This window comes from Condylura cristata, unplaced genomic scaffold (assembly GCF_000260355.1).
Source record: "Condylura cristata isolate star-nosed mole 26May11 unplaced genomic scaffold, ConCri1.0 scaffold00010, whole genome shotgun sequence".
Lineage (NCBI taxonomy): Eukaryota > Metazoa > Chordata > Mammalia > Eulipotyphla > Talpidae > Condylura > Condylura cristata.
This window is the reverse complement of record NW_004567111.1, coordinates 38515585-38535238: the sequence shown is the minus strand read 5'-3', so window position 1 is coordinate 38535238 and position 19654 is coordinate 38515585. Positions and strand designations below refer to the sequence as shown.

At 38.7% G+C, this 19654-nt stretch overlaps 1 protein-coding gene across 2 annotated transcripts in view; it reads right to left on the bottom strand.

The window, feature by feature from the left end:
• Positions 1-19654, bottom strand: part of TNFRSF19 (tumor necrosis factor receptor superfamily, member 19) — a 67669-nt gene that overhangs the window by 30307 nt on the left and 17708 nt on the right. For both annotated transcript variants that reach the window (XM_012723336.1, XM_012723337.1), the window contains exons 4-5: positions 9716-9894; positions 3850-3935 (exon numbers count right to left, since the gene is read on the bottom strand). In XM_012723336.1, the coding sequence (XP_012578790.1) occupies positions 3850-3935; positions 9716-9894 (265 nt within the window). The remainder of the gene's footprint in view (positions 1-3849; positions 3936-9715; positions 9895-19654) is intronic.

Genomic DNA, 19654 nt, shown 5'->3' with positions numbered 1-19654 from the left:
CCAGTTGCTTTATATTCTAGATCCTGAGTTCCCTGGCTCTTGCCTCACTTGACAGACCTGGAGCCTCCTACCTCACATACATAGGGGCCTTGCAGAGTTGTCACTTCTCATACCCTATTAAAACCTGAAACCATAACCATGTTCAGTTGGCTGTCCCCTCCTTCCTAGTTAGAACAGGAGACTCTCCCTCTTTCCAGAAGAAGCCAACCCAACACCTATGCTTCAGCTTCCTTCCCCAGTAAATTGTATGTGGCTGCCCACTCTTTTGTTCTCTTACATAAGAGTGTCAGCTTCACTTACTGGATCCTTCCCTTCAACCTTCAAACATCAGATGTGTCTCTTACCTAAAAAATATAAAAGCAACCCTCCCTCCTTGCCTGAACACTCCATGTACCACCTTTTATTCTTTCATGGATGACATCTGGACAATGGTGTGTGTCTATAATCATCTCCATCCTTTTCTTACCATTTCACTTTACTCTGTCTCCATTTTCATTACTCACTAGTATGGTACTTGTCATTGTCATCAAAGACCTTCAGAGTGCTAAAGGACACTGTTAATGTCAATTGGCTTGCACACATCACCCAAATGTTTCTGGACACAATACTCTGTTTCCTCTGACTTCTTGATTCCTCTATTTAGTATCCTTTTCAGATTCAACCTTTTCCAAATGATCCTTTAGAAGTGCTCAAAAGATACAATATAGGAATATCTTCCCTAATGCTTTGAAGTCATTGCCCATTATACACTCTTAAGAGAACATGACTGGATCCTCCCAAGCTAGAGATTGATCAGTCACAATATGTGCAAGATTGAAATCCTGTCTAGTTCAGAGTAGTGACCCAAGACCTCCTCACTATACCATATGTTCCATGAAGAAAAGGTCTAGAGTCTATTTGTTCTCCATAGTGTACCTGGCATCCCATAGGCACTCAAGTACTTGCTCAAAAGGTCAGTAAAAAAGAGGCTCTGTTTCAGAGAGTGATGGCATTTAATTATCAACTAACAATCAGACTGCCTTCTACGGGAGCCTGAATAGGGAAGTATAGACCAAAGTAGTTCATTTAAAGTGTACAGGAGAACCAAGAGACATAAAAAGAGTCCTGAGGGCCGAGAAAGTGATTGTGTGGCACTGATCCAGACCTCAGAGCCTCCTGCTCAGGGAAGTTAGTGTCCCCAGACTCCTAGGAAGTAGTCCTGGGTTCTGGGAAATTTGGGCTTCTCTTACTACCATGTGTTCCTTGAAACAAGCCCCATTACTTTGAGGAAGTTCGGTAGCATCACTTCTTATAATTAATTATCTAAATAATGTAGGAACTCCTCGAGGAGAAAAATAACTGAAGAAGCAGTTATTAGTGGATGGGTTGGAAAGCTCAAAGTAGAAGCAATGAAAACACAAGGCGCCTTACATAATTTCCTCCCAAAGACTTCAAACTCTCTTTTGAAGAGATTAGTTGTATTCTGGACTTATTCCCAAGAACTGTGCCAAAGGCAGCAAACTTTGCTTTACAGAGATAAGGATTAAGCCTCACCATAGACCATCAGACTGCTGTTTCATTATTAAAATGGTTATTAGCTATGAACACTGTATTTCTGATTTTATGAGATAATTTATTCTTTGCTTTCTGCAAAATTTCATATGTTAAAAGTATATTTATACATATAAGATGAACTAGTTAATTACTTTTTTCTAATTGTGGATTAATTAGTGCTTCAAAAAATTAAAATCAAATGTGACATCTATGTGTTAAGATTAATTGCTAATATCCAGGCCTGGCCAGATCCCTAAAGGCAAAAATTTCCAGTTCTTCAGACTTATATTACATTAAATTTAAACCCAATAAGTTAAAGAGAAAAGAAACCCTACTACTTTCTATTTTCAAATGAGGTCATACCAATTTCTTTACTAAATCTTTTTTTTTTTTTAAGACTGTTCTTTTTCTTTTTAAGATTTATTTACTTATGCATACAGAGCTGGGGGACAGGCCAGAGTTGCAGGGGCGGTTAGGGGATTCACCAGAGACAGAGTGGGGAGCAGAACAGGCGATCCACAAAGTACACTGCTGAGGGGAACAGTGGGAGGGCCAGGAGAGGTCTGCTGTGCCATGTGGTCACCTCCCTGGCCGGGATACATCTTGTGCTAAAGCGGCTGTGGCCAGCTTCACGGTGCTGCACTTTAACCCACTGCACCACCAGGGAAGGCCACTTTACTAAATCTTTCTATGGTCGTTTAGGAAGAAATATATAATCTTGATTTGATTATAGACAAAATGAAAGCTCACCCAACTCAAAGGGAAGATCAAGTCACTGCCCCATTTTAAATGCTTTTATGTGCTGTAGAGCATAAAAATGCTTTTTTCATATCTCCTTTGTTATATGCTTTTTCATTAAATAATGAACATTAAAGAAAAAAACAAGAAAAAGTCAACATATGGTAGATTACACCAGATTAAATAGGCTGGCTTTTCTTAGACAGTAAGTGTGGTAGAGAAAACAGGGTATTAAGTTAAACAGCCTTAATTCACTGTTTCTGTCATTTACCTGCTAACAGTAAAAAACTATACAGCACTTTGGACCTATTGTCTTCATTGACAAATGTGAGGATGATTGGATTACTAAGCAAATTAAGTACAACAATAATTTCTCAATAGTGACTAATGCATAATAAGTATCCAGTATATTTCATCTGTTAACTGCAGTGATTTATTTGGTGCATATTATCAAAATGAAGGTCAATATACCTTTCTATAACAGAAACTCTTCAATTTTTTTCTAACACTTCAAAAAATGAGTAGAAAGTAATTCATTTTGGTAAAGGATATAATGGCATGGACTGCAGCATACCATAACATTCTTGAAAGAGAAGTATTATATGACCTGGTAAAATAGTTCAGAGAGGGCTTCTATCATAGAAAGAAGCAAGAAAACATTCCTTGCCCTGAACATTACATAAAAACAAGTTCTAATATAAACATCTAGATTGCCAACGCTTCCCAGAAAATTATGAACAACCTAGGTATAGCCTAAGGAACCCTCCTCAATCCTCCCTCCCACCTCCCTGTTTCCTGTGTATAGGGACAAAGTCCTGCTGGGCAAAGTCGAGCATGCTCTGAGCACACCTGGGGAAGTCCACCTGCCAATGCCTTTCCTGGTCCACCACCTGGGTTTTCATCAGCCAGGTTTGTATTCAGGATTAAGAAGAGTGAACAATCATTCTTTCTAGTTTGAAATCAGTGCAGGTGAAAACTTGTAACAAGTACCATTTATGTCTAAAGAAAAAAATGAACTAATGTTAGTATAAAGAGGAAAAGGCACAACTTTCTTATAGTTTTAGTCAAGACACACACTAGGTTTTCTCTTGTTAGATTAAAAAAATGAAGACGTCAATGAAATGGACTATGATTCCATTTCAGGGTATATTAAGTAGGGCAGGTGATTATAAGGAGGAATGTTCTAGAAAGGCAAAGGAGCCAAATGACAGTGTGTGGGAACTAAGAAGGGAAAACACAGGAATTCATGGGGCCATGGCACAAAGAAATTAAGCATTAGGATTTGGACCACCTAGTTAACTGACTCTGCTGGCATTATATATCTAGAGTGAAGGATAAGAATTTAGATGGAACACAGCCGCAAAATGTCTATATTTCACTTTAGATCCAATTCAACAGACACAGTGTGCTGGCTCAGGCACACAACAAAAGGGCTTTATGTTCTGCTGGAAGCTTGATAAAAGAGTGCACATTATAAGCCCCACAGTAGAGAGAGATTTTGCTCCATTTGCCAACTGAAGAGGGTTTTTTAAAAAAGGCCAAGAGCCCTTCTGCTGTGTTTGTATGGCGCTCACTCACAGTGTGGTTCATAAGGAGGAGGAGGGTCCCCACACGGCACACACTCCATGTCTTGAAAGCCAACAAGTTTGGTCTTCCTGTAAAATCTAGAAGAGAAAGGAAAATAATCCTTTCATCCAAGATCAAGTTATAGCAAACAGATTTATTTCACAAATGATTGGCATTTTCCATTACCAATTCTATTACTTAGATAAAGAAAGGTTCTCATAAGTTAAATATAATATTACCTTAGACACATCCTTAGAAAACCCTCTGAGCATTCAGTGAACTTTTAATAACTACCAATTCACTAAACATAACTGTAGATTCTACTCAGCTCCTTTTTTTTTTTATGTCGAGGTGGGAGTGTTGGTTAAGGAATATTAAACCAGAATGTTATTAACATTTCTACTATAATTTAAACAGCAAAGTTCTTGTAAATGAAGTGCTTGTTTTTGACATTTGAGATTCAGAGGGAAAAAAGCTAAGCAAGTCAAAAAGATGTAGGAGATATTTAATACAATATTGGTATGGGGACATCTTTCTTGTCACAATAAACCCAAGAGCAACAAGGGAGTAGATTAATAACTTTGAGCACATAAACAAACACAAAAATATTTCAGGCTTCTGCAAAAATAAAGCATCACCAATAAGGTTAACGGAAAAAGAAAATTGAAAAACAGCTGTAATCATAATATGTCTATAATTTATGTCTATACATAAAAATTAAAAAGCATTACAGTGAAAGTCAACACTGCAATTAGAAAACAAGCAAAGAAAATAAATTTCCACAAAGAATATTTTAAATTTAAAGTTAAATAGTTAAACTGAAAAAACTTGATGCTTTTACACAAATATTCAACATTACAATTTTAACTGCAGAATTAATAAAATGCAAACTGCAAGGAAAACATGCCATTTTTATTGTAAAAAAAGGAAAGTGTTTGTGTGAACACAGGCAAATAAGTACATGTGTATATTGCCAATAGGAATATAAATTGGAAGGCAATTTATTAACATGCCAACAGAACTTACAGCTTAATATCATATAAGCTATATAGGATATATATTATATGCAGTAACTCCAAGTTTTGAAATTTATTTGAAAGAAATAACCAAGTAGGTGAAGTTGTATTATAAGAAAAAAAAATTTCCCATATCCAGCAATAGATATGATCAACCATGCATAGTAGAACAAGGCAGTGGAATACAAGTGACCTTTAGAAATGGCGATGCAGCTCTTCCATACACAATTTTAATACATGTATCATTTTAAAAAGAAGAGTGAATAACAGAATCCATTTTGCATGAACAAACAGATTCTACCAGATTATTTTCCAATGCAACTAGAAACACTAATGTGTATATAGTTGTTTTAAAATGAATTTAGAAAGGGTAGTATATACTAAATCCTCAAATGATTATTTCTAGGAATTGGAAATTCAAGTAATTTCTATGTGTAGCTATCTTCATATGTAAGAAATACACATGCATTCTTTACATATATAACTTCCAAATTTTCTTATTATAGTAACAAATCTGTAGTCTTTTTTGTTTGAAGCAAAACTTGCATGTGAAACTAAATAAATACATCCTATGGATCCAAATTTCCCCCCAATACTGAATTTGAAAAGGAACTTTTGGTTAAATTGAATTCAAATAACAATAGTTAGCTTAAGGAGCATCCTGTTTTAAAATTATTTCAAGAAAATCTGCTCATTGATCATAATCTGTTCAATCAATGAAAGCAAGTCTGCTAGTAGATGACACAGCAGAAGTCTAGTTTTGGCTTTATAATGATCTTGCTTAATGCTATTTTCACTGCAGTTACCATGCCCCATGTATAACAATCAAATCTTAGTGAAATGTCCCATGGTGCTCCTGATAGTTACCCGATGATAACTCTGCTCTCTCCTATACTATTATTAGCATCCAGTTCCATACTGGATGGTCAACCTGCTGGTCATGTTTCTCCATAGTACATAGCAGAGGCCCCTTGCTGAAACTGAACAAATACCAAGGTGAAGATGAATATTTAGGGTAAGACCCAGAGCTCATGAACAGTGTGGTGGTTACTAGATACAATCTGGGAATAGGCAAGGGGAAGAAGTGAACTCAAAGATGGGGAAATGTGAGGGTGATACAGGAGTTGGGTACAGAATAGGCAGCTATCGTTCTCACGGTGAGTCACCCATCACAGATGGCCAGGAGACACCTCCCTGCAAAGTTAGATGCCTGGTTACATACAGGAGCTCAGCAATACTCTCAGACCTTTGGAGGTACAAATTGGCAAGTCATTTATTGGAACAAATTCCCTCCTTTGTAAAGGAGTAGATTAATCCCTACTTGGTAAAGTGTGTTTTGATGACTAGAAAAATTAATCTGCCTATAGTATTCAGCACCTAGTAAGTGCTCAAAAAAAATGTTAGCTATCATGATTACCAGAAGCAGCAAGGAACTTTTGAAGAAAGGGCCAATTTTTTCTTTCAGGTTGGACCCAGGTTTCCTTAATAGAGAGAGGACAGGGTCATGGGAGCCAGAAAGAAAAGGGTGGAATTCATTGACCACACTTGGAAAAAAAGGCATGCAAAGATTTTGCTGGGGGCCAAAAAACATTCATTGGCAACAATATCAAGTACTTTTTCAATGCACTATGGACTAGGCACTTTTATACAATAGATTCTTCATCTTTCCAACAATTCTGCAGGTTGGTATTGTTATTAGATAATAATTCTATAGGTGAGAAGAATGGCTGTCAATGAAATTAAGCAGCAACACTAATTTCACATTCAGGAACAAGGAGCCTGGGTCTCTAATCACTTAAATTGTGGGTACAGAGGACAGACTATTTCCACATGTACCTGCACTAGGGAAAAAGTAACTGGAGTCCTGCTAGTGCTGAGCCTATAGGCAGCAGAAGACCTTATTTGAGTGATATTGAGGGGTGCAGAAGGTAGGGGTAGTAGCAGAAAGAGAACTCCCAGCTGTAAGCCTGAAAGCCTGATTTTCATGTTACTTTTCTAGAACATTCAGTTTGCCTATTATTTCCCTTTTGTTTCAATGTCCATATCTGTGAACTGGCTTTCAACTACTTGTATCCTTCACACAAATATAATCAAGTTTCTTATTATAGTAACAAATCTGTAGTTATGAGCACTTTTAAGGAACTCTGGAATATATAGCTACAAGTTACTATAATTATTGTCTGCCTCATACATTCATGCTGGCTTGAAAAAGATGTAACTGTAAACTAATCATATAAATAAACTATGAAACAGCTATTCATTTATAGCTTTCTTGCATCACAGCATTTATTTAAAGAATGAACAAACATTGTAGAAACTAAAGCACTGGACTCAGATGACAGTGAATGGGGTTAAGCAAGAGGAAACATGCTGAGGGGGAGGTGCCTGGAAGGATGGCTCCTCTGTCACCCAATTGCACCCCGTGGGCTTCCTCTTTGTAAATCCAAATCCCCTGCACTCTTCCTCACACTCTCTGAACACTGCCTACCTCACCCCCACATTTATGGACTTCTTCTGCTTCCTGTCTCCCAGAAGAAAGCACATGTGTACAAACATGCTTTTATCAGAATAGCAACAACTGAGATGTGTCACATGTTCCCTTCCTGTTCCTCAATTAGATTAGCACAAGGTCAAACTCTGGGGCACTATATTTGCAGGTATCAGCATTGTCTGAGATTATAGTTTGCTTTTTCTCAACAATAGAGACTGAGATAGAATTCACATTTCACCCAGTCACAGTGTACAATTAAATGGTCTTCAGTATATTCAGAGTTGTGTAACCATCAGCAAAATCAGTTTTAGAACAGAGTCATCATGCCATAAAAGACAATACACACTTTAACTCTTTGCCTCCCCGTCACACACACCATCCTTTTTAAACCTCCCAAATCTCCAGCCTTCGACAACCAGTCATTTAGTTTCTATCACTACAGATGTGCCTATTCTGGACACTTCATAATGTCCTGGAGCCATGGAAACCAGACTTTGTAACAACATTGAAACATGCATTAGCATGATTCAATGGAATCACACAATATTTGGTCATTTGTGGCTGACTCCTTTCACTTTGTGTAGTGCTTTCTAGGCTCATCCATTTTGTAGTATGTGTTAATATTTCATTCACTTTTATTGCCAAATAATACTCCATTGTTCAAATATACTTCAATCTGTTGACTCATTCATCAGTGATAGAAAATTAGGTTGTCTCCATTTTTTTAACTATTACATATAATGCTGCTGTGAGTATTTGTGTACAGGCTTTATGTGCATATGTTTTCGATTCTCTTGACTATAAGAGTGGAATTGCTAGGTTGTGTAGAACTCTACCTAAGCAGTTTCTCACAGCTGCTCCTAGAACTTCCACTGAAGTGACTCTGTGTATAGCTTTTAGAGGAAGAAGGCTGTGAGGCCCAGAGATTTATCTACTTTCTGGCATCAATAAGAGCTCCAGAACTATCACTGAGCCACTAGGTTACAGCCATCCCGATCTTGTGGGCATGTTCTGGTGAGTCCTCTCAGAGTTCTCTGCAGTGACATGGAGTGGCAGTTCCGGGGGGGTCACACTCCTGGGAGTTGCTCTAGCATCACCTTTTATGGGCCAAAAGCTTTTTCTGAAATACCTTAAACCTGGATAAGTCTCACTTTCTACATTGGTAAAACTGTGAACATTATAGAAAATACAAACTGTGTAGCTAATGCATGTTTCAATGTTGTTACAAAGTCTGGTTTCCAACGCTCCAGGAATTCTGGTCTGGCTTTGCCTGCCTTTGGTTGGTTAACACTAACTCCACTCCATACCCATGTAGCTGTTAGTCTTTCGTTACCCTGTGTAGTCAGGACTCTTGGTCCCCTGCCAGATGATCCAGCTCTCCATACCCACTGTCCTTGTACTGAGTGTTTGGTCTGGCTTATTTGTCCAAGGGTTACACTAAAAACTTAAAAATTCCTCCTCTGAGCTGTGTTTTTCCACCTGGCCCAGGTATAGTCCCTTTCTCCCCAAGGTCTGGGAATCTACACACTTTAGATTTGCTGCGTTCACACCTGCCCACTCCCTCAGCCCACTTCCTACTCTGTTCCCCCTCGTCTCTCCCTGCAGTTCCTTAAAAATACCAAATTCAGGAGAGACCTATGGCCCACCTCTAGTGAGCCCCTGTGCCTAAATGCTCTTCCCTCACCTAGGAGTCCAGTTAACTCTTTGCTCAGCTCTGATTTGACAATGATGTCTCCCCTGATTTCCCACTCTAACATGCAACTTCTTCACTGGGGCCACAATTAACCACACCAAAAAGAAAGGTCTATCTCTCTTTGTCTATAATTAACAATCGTCTTATCTTTCTGCATAATTTACTTTTGTATTATTTATTGTTGAGAAGGGTTTAAAACCTCATTAGGACCGGTGCTCCCTTGGGTAGGGATTTTTGCCTCTAGACCTAAGCAGTTTCTCACAGCTGCTCCTAGAACTTCCACTGAAGTGACTGGATGGTCATGATTTGCATATCTTTGATCACCAAGGAGGATAAACATCTTCATCTGAAAACCGGATATACCTGTTTCCTCCTCCATGAATAGACTGTTCATTCTCTTGTCATTTGTGCATGCTTTGGTTTTCACTGATGTGTAGGAACTCTGGATTTTCATGACACAAATTCTTTGTTAGCATGTGTTTTCATTTCTTTAGTAACCAAAATCTATCATGGTGCATTGGCATGTAGAAGGCCCAAAGAACTTGTAGTGAATACTGAGACAGAAGGTAATGAACACTAAAGGTGTCCAGGTTAATATCAGTGCACATTCACTATTTGGCAGGGAGTAAGAGAAACTCGTAATAAATAAGGATGAGGGAAAGAAATGATCCAACATACCCTGGCAAGCAGTCCCCACAGACGGCGTCGCTGGTGACAGAACAGTTAGCCTTCTGGAAGCGGCTCACCAGTGCACAGTCCAGGCACGGCTTGCACTTCTGGAAGCCCCAGTGTTCCTTGAACCTGTGAGGCCTGCACGTCACACACTGGGCATCCTCCCCGTAGCCAAAGCCACATTCCTGCAGGGATTAGCAAGCAATAGAAAGCTATTCAGACATTGCAAGCGTGAAAAAGGAAAGACAGCTGGGATAAAATGAAGACCTGGTCTAATAATTACCGAGTGCCAGTCTTCTAGCTACAAAGGCAGCCTTTTCAGCAAGTTCAAATGTGTCTCCCACTGCTAATAATCTCTCTTACGATGAGAAGTATACTTAGTCATCCACTTTATTCAAGAAGCCATGAGCATTTGAATAATAAAGGTTTGCCAGCATCCCCACTGCTGCATTATTGCTAGTTTATGGCAGAATTACAGCACTTTCTCCTTTTCTAATTAAGCCAGGCATATGAATGTTCAAAAGCTAAAGTCAGGGAAATATTCAGACACTTATTCACTTATCAAGGCAGAAAATATCACCCATGATATTTTAGAAAAAAAAGACAAATGCGTAAGAATTTGCATATATTTACAAGCCTGGATATCTATTTAATAGAGAGCATCTTGAAATGTTTAGAAGTTTAATAGTGTATAATAGGAAGATCCTCATATGTTTCTTAAAAGAATACTACATTCTGGTTCAGATAAAACTGTGTGCTAATAAAGGTCTGAGCTTCTCCAGCTGTGGACTTCAGAACAGCACAGGACTGTTTTCTAAGGATACACAGAGCAAATGGCTTTTTGACCACCATATGATCATTTCCATAAGTTCAGGAGCTAATAAATCACAGCAGACCATATAATGTAATCATAATACAACCATAAAAAGGATGATGCAGGAGATTTTAAAAATCAGTTATATAATTCAAAATTAGATACCCAGGCTCATAGTATGAACCCATTTTTTACAAAAATATAACTAATAAACATTAACATTTATTGGGTGCTTAATCTGTGTTAGGGACCTCATATGCCTTCCCAATAAGAAATGTGCTGCCATTATTCCTATTCATGGAAGGGAACATGGAACATACCAGAAGGCATATACCTTAACCAAAGTGATAAGCTAATGTTAGAACCAATAGCTGTACCTTCACCATTTCATTCCAGCATCAGAGTTCATATAGCTACATTATGGAGTCTGTCAGAAAGCCTGTATAACATACACAGAGGAGGCTGTATGAAGCAGTATACATGGCAAATTCAACATTGGCTGCCTGTGTTTTCTAATGGCTTCTGTAGTGTGTTGGCCATTTTAAAAAATGGTATCAGTTTACAAGTATCTATCCAGAGAGCATGCTGAGCCCACACACACAATTCACTGTAGCAGAGGGAAGAAGATGACATTCAAACCTTTTAGAGCTTCAGTTTCCTTGTCTATAAATTACAGATGCAAGAATGCAATTCCAAATACTTTAAATTCCCTTATGTTTTTCTTAGAAAATTTAAAATAGTTAAACTTCTCTTTTCATATTTATATACAAAGCCAAATGAACAATACAGATTTAATAAAAAATGAAATCAAGCCTATAGAAAGGTAGTTATTCCCTGTACTCAGTGAACTACTCATTAGAGAATACTACATAATAACACATCAATCTAGAGTTTTTACTAATGAACTCACTCACGCTTTGGAATGAATGATACCTTCCTTCCTCCTTTCAGCTACTCTGCCTATCTTTCAAAAGTACATCTTGAACATAAACAACAGATAGAAGAGGAAAAATAAAAGAGGAAGGTCAACAGCCTTCTTAATCCTCAGCACTTGAGCTAGACAAACAGGAGAAAGTGGGGAGAGGGGAACCATTTGACATGAGGAATTAATTCACACATTAGATTCTTTAAAATTGTTAACATGGATTATCTTTGGGCAATGGCATTAATGGAATTATGAGGTGTTTTAATTTTCTAGGTCTGCAATATAAATTTTGCAAAGAGCATCTACTTGGTAATGAGGAAAACAATAAAGACATTCAAAAATAATTTCTTAGGATATGCATTAGGTCTTTGTGAGGAGATCATTGTGCTATATTTGGTGCTTTGTACTGAGTTAATATGGCTCTACACTGGGTTTGAGATGTGTTCTTCCTGGTACTAAGACAGTGGCATGCATCCAAAGATATTCTTTAAGTGGAGAAGGCAGCCTCCCACTCAGTTTCCCAGGATCAAAGCCCTGTGCACGTGACATTTGGTGGTAGAGGCCGCCTTGTTTACAGGTTCAGCATCTCCAGTCAAAGGGTCTTGCAAGAGCAATGTTTCAAAATCATGCTTTGATCCAGCAAAATCATGCTTTGATCCAGGCAGCTTAGGTTATAGTCTCATGTACAAGTTAGCACACAACAAAGGACAAAAAAAGAGTAGAAAAAGGAGGAAATAAAGGGACAGAGAAAGGGGATGGGGAAAAGTATTAATTTGGAGAAAACATCTAAAATTTAGTTTTCATACTAGGTTGATATTGGGGTTAAAAGGTGTGTTTCCCACATTGGTGCAAAAGGCATGAGTTTAAATGCCAATTCTGGCACTCTTCAGTGAAGTCTCTGACCCAGAGTCTCTCTATCAATGAAGTAGGGTGACACAAGATTCTACAATGCTGTTTTAAGAATAAGTGAGAGAAATAAAATTTCTAAACTGCAAATTAAAAAGTAAGCAACTTTCCACTAAATGATACATATAGCAATTATTATTTTGTATCCTCTCCAACTCAATAAACCACCTTTCCCGATTCAAACATATTAAAGCCACAGGGAAACAAGAGAATCCTCAGACACCAATCATTCCCAGATTAATGCAATACCACTTTCCACCTAAAATATTTTTATTCAATAAAAATCTTTCTAAAAGACCTCCCTGGTGGCACAGCGGGTTAAAGCACAGCACTAAGAAGCTTAAGCCCCTTCTGCATGAGTTCGATCCCTGCCTGACCCGGAGGTGATTCACATGGTGAGGCAGACCTCTCCTGACCCGCCCGCTGCTCCCCTCAGCAGTGTACTTCGTCGATCTGCCTGTTCTGCTCCCCAGTCTGTCTCTGGTGAGTCCTCTCACCCTCCGCATCTCTGGCCTGTACCCCAGTTCTGTATGAATAAATAAATCTTAAAAAAAAAATCTTTCTAAAATGAATCGCAATTGCATGCCTTTTAAAAATGGCATGATAGGCCCTCCCTGGTGGCGCAGCGGGTTGAAGCACAGCACTGAGAATCTAAAGCCGCTTCCGCATGAGTTCGATTCCCGTCTGCCCCGGAGGTGACCACATGGCGAGGCAGACCTCTCCTGACCCGCCCGCTGCTCCCCTCAGCAGTGTACTTCGTAGATCTGCCTGTTCTGCTCCCCACTCTGTCTCTGGTGAAGCCTCTCGCTGCCCCTGAGCCTCTGGCCTGTACCCCAGTTCTGTATGAACAAATAAATAAATCTTAAAAAAAAAAAAAAATGGCATGATAAACTAATAGCTGTCCAAACTCTTTCCAAAGGTTAAAGAGGGAATGTTCCCAAACATATTTTGTGAGGTTAACATTCCCCTGATACAAAGAGCAGACAAGAACATCACAAAAGAAAAGAACGCTACAAATCACTATCCCCAATGAACATAGATTTAAAAAAATTTTCAACAAAACATTAAGAGTATCATATATCACAATGATTCCAGTGGGATTTATCCTAGGAGTGCAAGGATGTTTCAACAGATGCCAGTCAATTAATGTAATATATGATGTCAACAAAATGAAAGAGATCTCATATGACTATATCAATAGATGCAGAAAAGCATTTAACAATTTTCAAAATCCATTTATGATAAGAACTATCAAAAAATGATGATAGAAGGAACATATCTCAACATAGTAAAGGCCATATGTGACAGACCTATACCTAACATATTCTATGAAAAACTGAAAATTTTTCCTCTAAGATCAGGCACAAAACAATGATGTCCTCTCCATCACTACTATCAAACATAGTACTGAGCCCTCCCTGGTGGCGCAGAGGGTTAAAGCATAGCACTAAGAAGCTAAAGCCACTTCAGCATGAGTTCAATCCCCGCCTGTCCCAGAGGTGATCCACATGGTACAGCAGACCTGTCCTGACCGCCTACTGCTCCCCTCAGTCAGCCTGTTCTGCTCCCCACTCTGTCTCTGGTGAATACTCTCACCACCCCTGCACCTCTGGCCTGTATCCCAGTTCTGTATGCATAAATAAATCTTAAAAAAAAAACAAACCATAGTATTAAACATAAGTCCTAGCTAGAGCAATTAGGCAAGAGAAGTATATAAAAGAAATCCAAATTGGAAAAAGTAAAACAATCACTCTTTGCAGACAACATAGCAAGATACCTAAAAAAGCCCAAAGGCACAATAAAAACCTGTTGGAACCAAATGGGACTACATCAAACTAAAAAGCTTCTCAACAGGAAAAAAAAAAATGTTATTAAAACAAGAATACCCTATCAAACGGGAAAAAAAAATGTTCTTACATCATGTATCAGACAAGGGGCTAATATTGAAAATACACAACGAACTCATACCCCACCAGCCAAAAAATGGACAGAAAGCTTCACAGTCACTTGCACATGCTCACCACCATTATTAATAGGGAAATTTAAATCAAAACTACAATGAGATACCACCTCATGCCAACAATACTGGCCCATATTGAAAAAACAAAAAAACAGAGGTGTTGGTGAGAATGTGGAGAAAAAGGAACCAACATACACTACTGGTGGGAATTTAGACTGATCCAGTTCTAAAGGAAAAGAGCATGGAAATTTTTCAAACTATTAAAAACCTACCTACCATATGATCCTGCAATTCTACTTCTGTGAATGAATGTAAAAACACTAATTTGATGGGGTATAGCTGCCTCTTATGTTCATGGCAGTACTATTTACAGTAACCAAGTTGTGGATACACCACTGTGCCCAACAATAGAAAAACGGATAAAGATATGGTACATGTGCACTCTATACTACTCAGTTATAAAGAAAAAAAAAGATGAACTCTTTCCACTGGTAACAACTTGGATGGAACTGAAAGATATTATTCTATGTCAAAGAAGTCAGAAGGTGAAAGCAAATCCTGGTTGTCTTCATTCATATGTGGAATGTAAAGAACCAAAGCAAAAAACAGACAAAACAAGCCCTTGAGAGGAAGAGCATGAATAAAGGATGGAGGTGGCCCATTCGATTGTGCTGGAAGATTCTGGTACTTTTCTAGTGGACATAGTGTGGTGGCATGCATTTAAAGAAGCTTGAACCTTGTCCTAAAATATGTACAGTGCTGTAAACCAATGTTACCCCAATAAAAAGTAATTTAAAAATAAAGTAAGAGATGGCCCTCCCTGGTGGCGCAGCGGGTTAAAGCACTGCACTGAGAAGCTAAAGCCACTTCCACATGAGTTTGATTCCCGCCTGCCCCGGAGGTGACCACATGGCGTGGCAGACCTCTCCTGACCCGCCCGCTGCTCCCCTCAGCAGTGTACTTCGTCAATCTGCCTGTTCTGTTCCCTGTTCTGTCTCTGGTGAAACCTCTCACCACCCCTGAGCCTCTGGCCTGTTCCCCAGTTCTGTATGCACAAATAAATAAATCTTTAAAAAATAAATGAAATAAAATAAAGTAAGAGGGCCCTCCCTATGGTTAAAGTGCAGCACTATGAAGCTAGCCACAGCCACTTCAGTGAGTTTAATTTTCGGCTAGGGAGATGACCCACATGGTGCAGCAGACTTCTGTCTCATCTGCTGCTTCCCTCAGCAGTGTACTTCATCAGTCTGCCTGTTCTGCTCCCTACTCTGTCTCTCATGAATCCTCTGGCCTGTACCCCAATTTTGTATGCATAAACAATCTTTTAAAAATATAAAGATTTATTTGTAATAAAGAATACAAAAGTAAAATGTAATTTAGTGTGTGTGGTTGAATCACCTACTGCAGACCCAAAACTGTAGGTCCCCTGAGTCTATGTTGGCAGACTGCTGTTTGAATATCCTTATGAGGCAATCAAATGGCATCCCTTGCTCTTACTAAGTATTGTTGTCTTTCACAAATCACTTCCTCACTCCATTCCTGAGAACTAGATAAATGATACAACTAGAAATGAACTTGAAATATTGTGATGGTGTCATTTCTTTTGAAAAAGAACATAAACAGTATCAAATAGATCTTTGTGTTTATTTTTTAAGTTCTGACTATGTTCTAGAATTTATAAGGTACTTAAGGACCATTCTCACCAATATGTTCTTGCAGACAATATGTCTGTGTCATGTTATGTCATTATATTTTGTAGAATGAAGATTTTGTGTGTTTTTTTTTATCCAATCTATGTTTGACTAAATCATGTATAGAAAGAAAACAAAGCCAGACCCAAATACCTCTTATTTGACCTTCATTAATTAGACACTACCGTCCTATTTTTGCTTGGGGTTTGTATGTTTTGATGGCAGCAAAAAGGATGCATTTCAGTAAGCGATTGATAGGCTTTGTATCCATTATGATAGCAAAATAATTCCAGTATTTATGGAGCATGTATTATGAGCCTCACATTCTTTTAGACATTTTTAGAAAGGTTGATTATTTGGGAGGAATTTTTTTTAAAGTGTATTTTTTCTAACATACTCTCCAACTTAAAAAAGCAAGTATTAGAAAAACAGCTTAACATTACTTTTAAACTTTTCCAAAGAGCATAACTTGCAGTTCATTATAGTTTAAAAAAAGTTATGAAGTGACCATTCTACAATATTAAATTCACTAGAAACCTTGAATTACCTAGAGATTAATAAGTTATTCCTAAGGAATTAAATTATATTAGGGTGTCCACGGCAGCTACCACTTTTAGAGCTGATCGTCACATTTCTAAAGCACCATAAACAGAAAGACGCCACAATAATTTGAAATCCACGCTATAAAATTCAACAGCATAAAAATATGAAATCATCCCGGATACAAATGACTACTTTAATGTTTTTATTTCTTTCAGTAAAACGAGGTGGTTGAAATATCTTGAAGTCTTCTCCATTAAGTCCAATAAACAACTATCCAGAGAAAAAGAGCAGTGGGAGAAGAACTGAAAGTGAGGTCCAGCCCTGTGAGAGTGGTGATCGCACCATGATACTGTGCCTTCACACACCGTGTCACTCCCTGGCTCGAGACCAGTTCTTTCCCTTTATTGGGATCACTTTTCATATTAAAAAAAAAAAAAATAGCCACACCACACACAGATATTTTAAACACCTTTCTTTACATCCCTTGTCTTTAACTTCCTATCTCTGCCACACAACGCAAGAGTTGCCAGATTAACGTGCCAGTGTACGTGTATGTGATTTTTACATGCTCTTTTAGAAGCTCCATATCAGCAGAGCATTCCATTGTATGGATGGATGTAGCTTTAGTTCCTTTACTTAAGTGGTTCTTCCTCATCATTGTCTCCAGAAGACAGAAAGGGTGACCGCATATGTCTGGTGAATGGCACTGGCATTCATCACATGAAGTGCTTGTGCACCTAACAAAAATAGTATTAATCTTTTGATCACTTCCCCCCTGCCTGTTATTTTTGGATAGAAAGGGAGCGATTTCCACAGGCATGTTATTTTCCACAGCAGGCTAGTACACTACACTTAGGACTAGAAGAAAGGCAAGATTGGATTTGGGGGAAAATAAAACAAAGGAGTACTTAAAGAGAGCTAGCCGTGTTGGCAGTGTTTAGGTTCAGCTTTCTGATAGACTCTCTCCTTAATCGAACTCCAGACAAGCTTCTCTGAACTACATTTATAAACAGACTCATCCTTGTGCCTTGATCTTAAGAGCCCAATTATCCAAAAATCCTGTCCCTTCAACATATGCTCACCCCGCCACCCCAATACCTGATCAACTCTCTCCTCCTTATCTCAGGTGATTTCTGTCTACTTGGTCCAGCTTCAGCAAGAACTCTAGTAGGTTAGTTTCTCTAGAACCCACTCTTATCTAGATGTTTCCTCTTAGTCTTCTTCCATCCACTGATCCCTACGCTGATCCTTGGCTACAAATTCCCACTTGTCTGTGTTGTACTTAGAGTTGAGCCCAGTTCTATATTAGAGTCTCTTTTCCCCTGTTGCAGTAGTCCTGAATAAGAGTTGTCTTACTGCTTCAACAATTGTCCTTCTCTGGTTTTCTGTGACATTTTTTCAGGTTGTTTCAGGTTGTATTAGACCTATCCTTTCTTCATTTCATTAGGAGTGTGTGTGTGTGTGTGTGTGTGTGTGTGTGTGTGTATGGTGGGGTTGATACAAAGTATAAGGAGAAGAGAACTCAGATAGGGAAGATTAAGTCAGCCATTGTCTTGGACTTCAGAATTAGATGTGTTTTATTTTTATTTTTATTTTTATATTTTTTTACAGATTTTATTTATTTGTGCATACAGAACTGGGGTACAGGCCAGAAGTACAGGGGCGGTGAGAGGATTCACCAGAAACAGAGTGGGGAGCAGAACAGGCAGAGAGACGAAGTAGACTGCTGAAGGGAGCAGCGGGTCAGGAGAGGTCTGCCACACCATGTGGTCACCTCCGGGGCAGGCGGGGATCGATCTCACGAGGAAGTGGCTTTAGCTTCCTAGTGCTGTGCTTTAAACCGCTGCACCACCAGGGAGGGCCTAGATGTGTTTTATTTTTAAAGAGCAAGTTCTGCTATTAACATCAATAGCAGACACACATTTAGGCTTTCAAGTAATTTTATATTTCATTTTTGATATTATGACTTGATATTCCTTAAAAGCTTGAAGTAAATGGCTAGGACTTTCCCAGAATCTTAAGACAAAAGACCCTTTTACTAACAGATTTTAAAGTGGAAACATACACATGGATAATGTGTGTATTTAATTGCATTCAAACTAATGCAACTTTTTTTCCTAAAGCACTGCTATAGCATTCTTACACTTACTTCTTACGCTTACTCCAATAACTATACAACAGATGAACAATCCTTGATATCTGACAACTTCTCCCACTATGCTTACCCCATTGCCTATTACGTGTTACCGACGTAGATTCTTGGCTTGATCAAGCTTCACTGGGGATCCTGAAACTTCTAGATGCATCTATGCATTTCTTTATAAAGTTTGCCTTTAGTAAGAACTCTGTTAAGCCATTTTAAACAGAACTTCCCATCTTCAATATTTGACCAAGTCACCTTCCCTTCACCCTACTTTCTCCCCTCCATATATCTCAGCACTCTAGCCTGTCTTCATCAACAAAGAATCCTGTTAGGTCAGTTTGGCCGAACCCTCTCACCCTGATGATTCCTCTCAGTTGTTTTCCATCCGCTATCTTCTACTTCACTCAGCATATTTCCACTTCCACAGGCTCAATCTGGAGTTGAGCCCAATCTCTCCCTCATACTATAAAATCCTATTCACAGTTCCTGCACCCATTGTGAAGGTCCTAGAGAAAGTCTCCGTTACCATATTTTAAAAATTTCACTGAATTTTCTTAATATAAAATAGGCCAGTGAGTAATAAGTAACTACTTGCTGAGTGAACAAATACTATTTAAGGCAGAATTTTCTAAAGTATTAGCTATTGTTACTATTACTAATGCCACTACTACTATTGTATTTTATCCCAGGGATCAAAAACTTGTGAAGACAAGAGTAAGATCTGCTTTTTGGTAAGTCCAGCCTTTCTGGCCTGGTGGGCAAGGAGGAGAAAGGGAGGCTCAGATGGGGTGGAGTAGAGCTGGGAGGGAGATGAAGATGGGAGTTGGGGAGGATGGGCTTCCTTTTCTTGATTCCAAGCGTACAAAGGACTACTTCCAACTAGCCTGGCAGCAGAGACAAGCCTCTTGCTCTGCCTGATATTTCTAACCCACATTTGGTAGCTTTCCAGTAGCAAAATGGCTC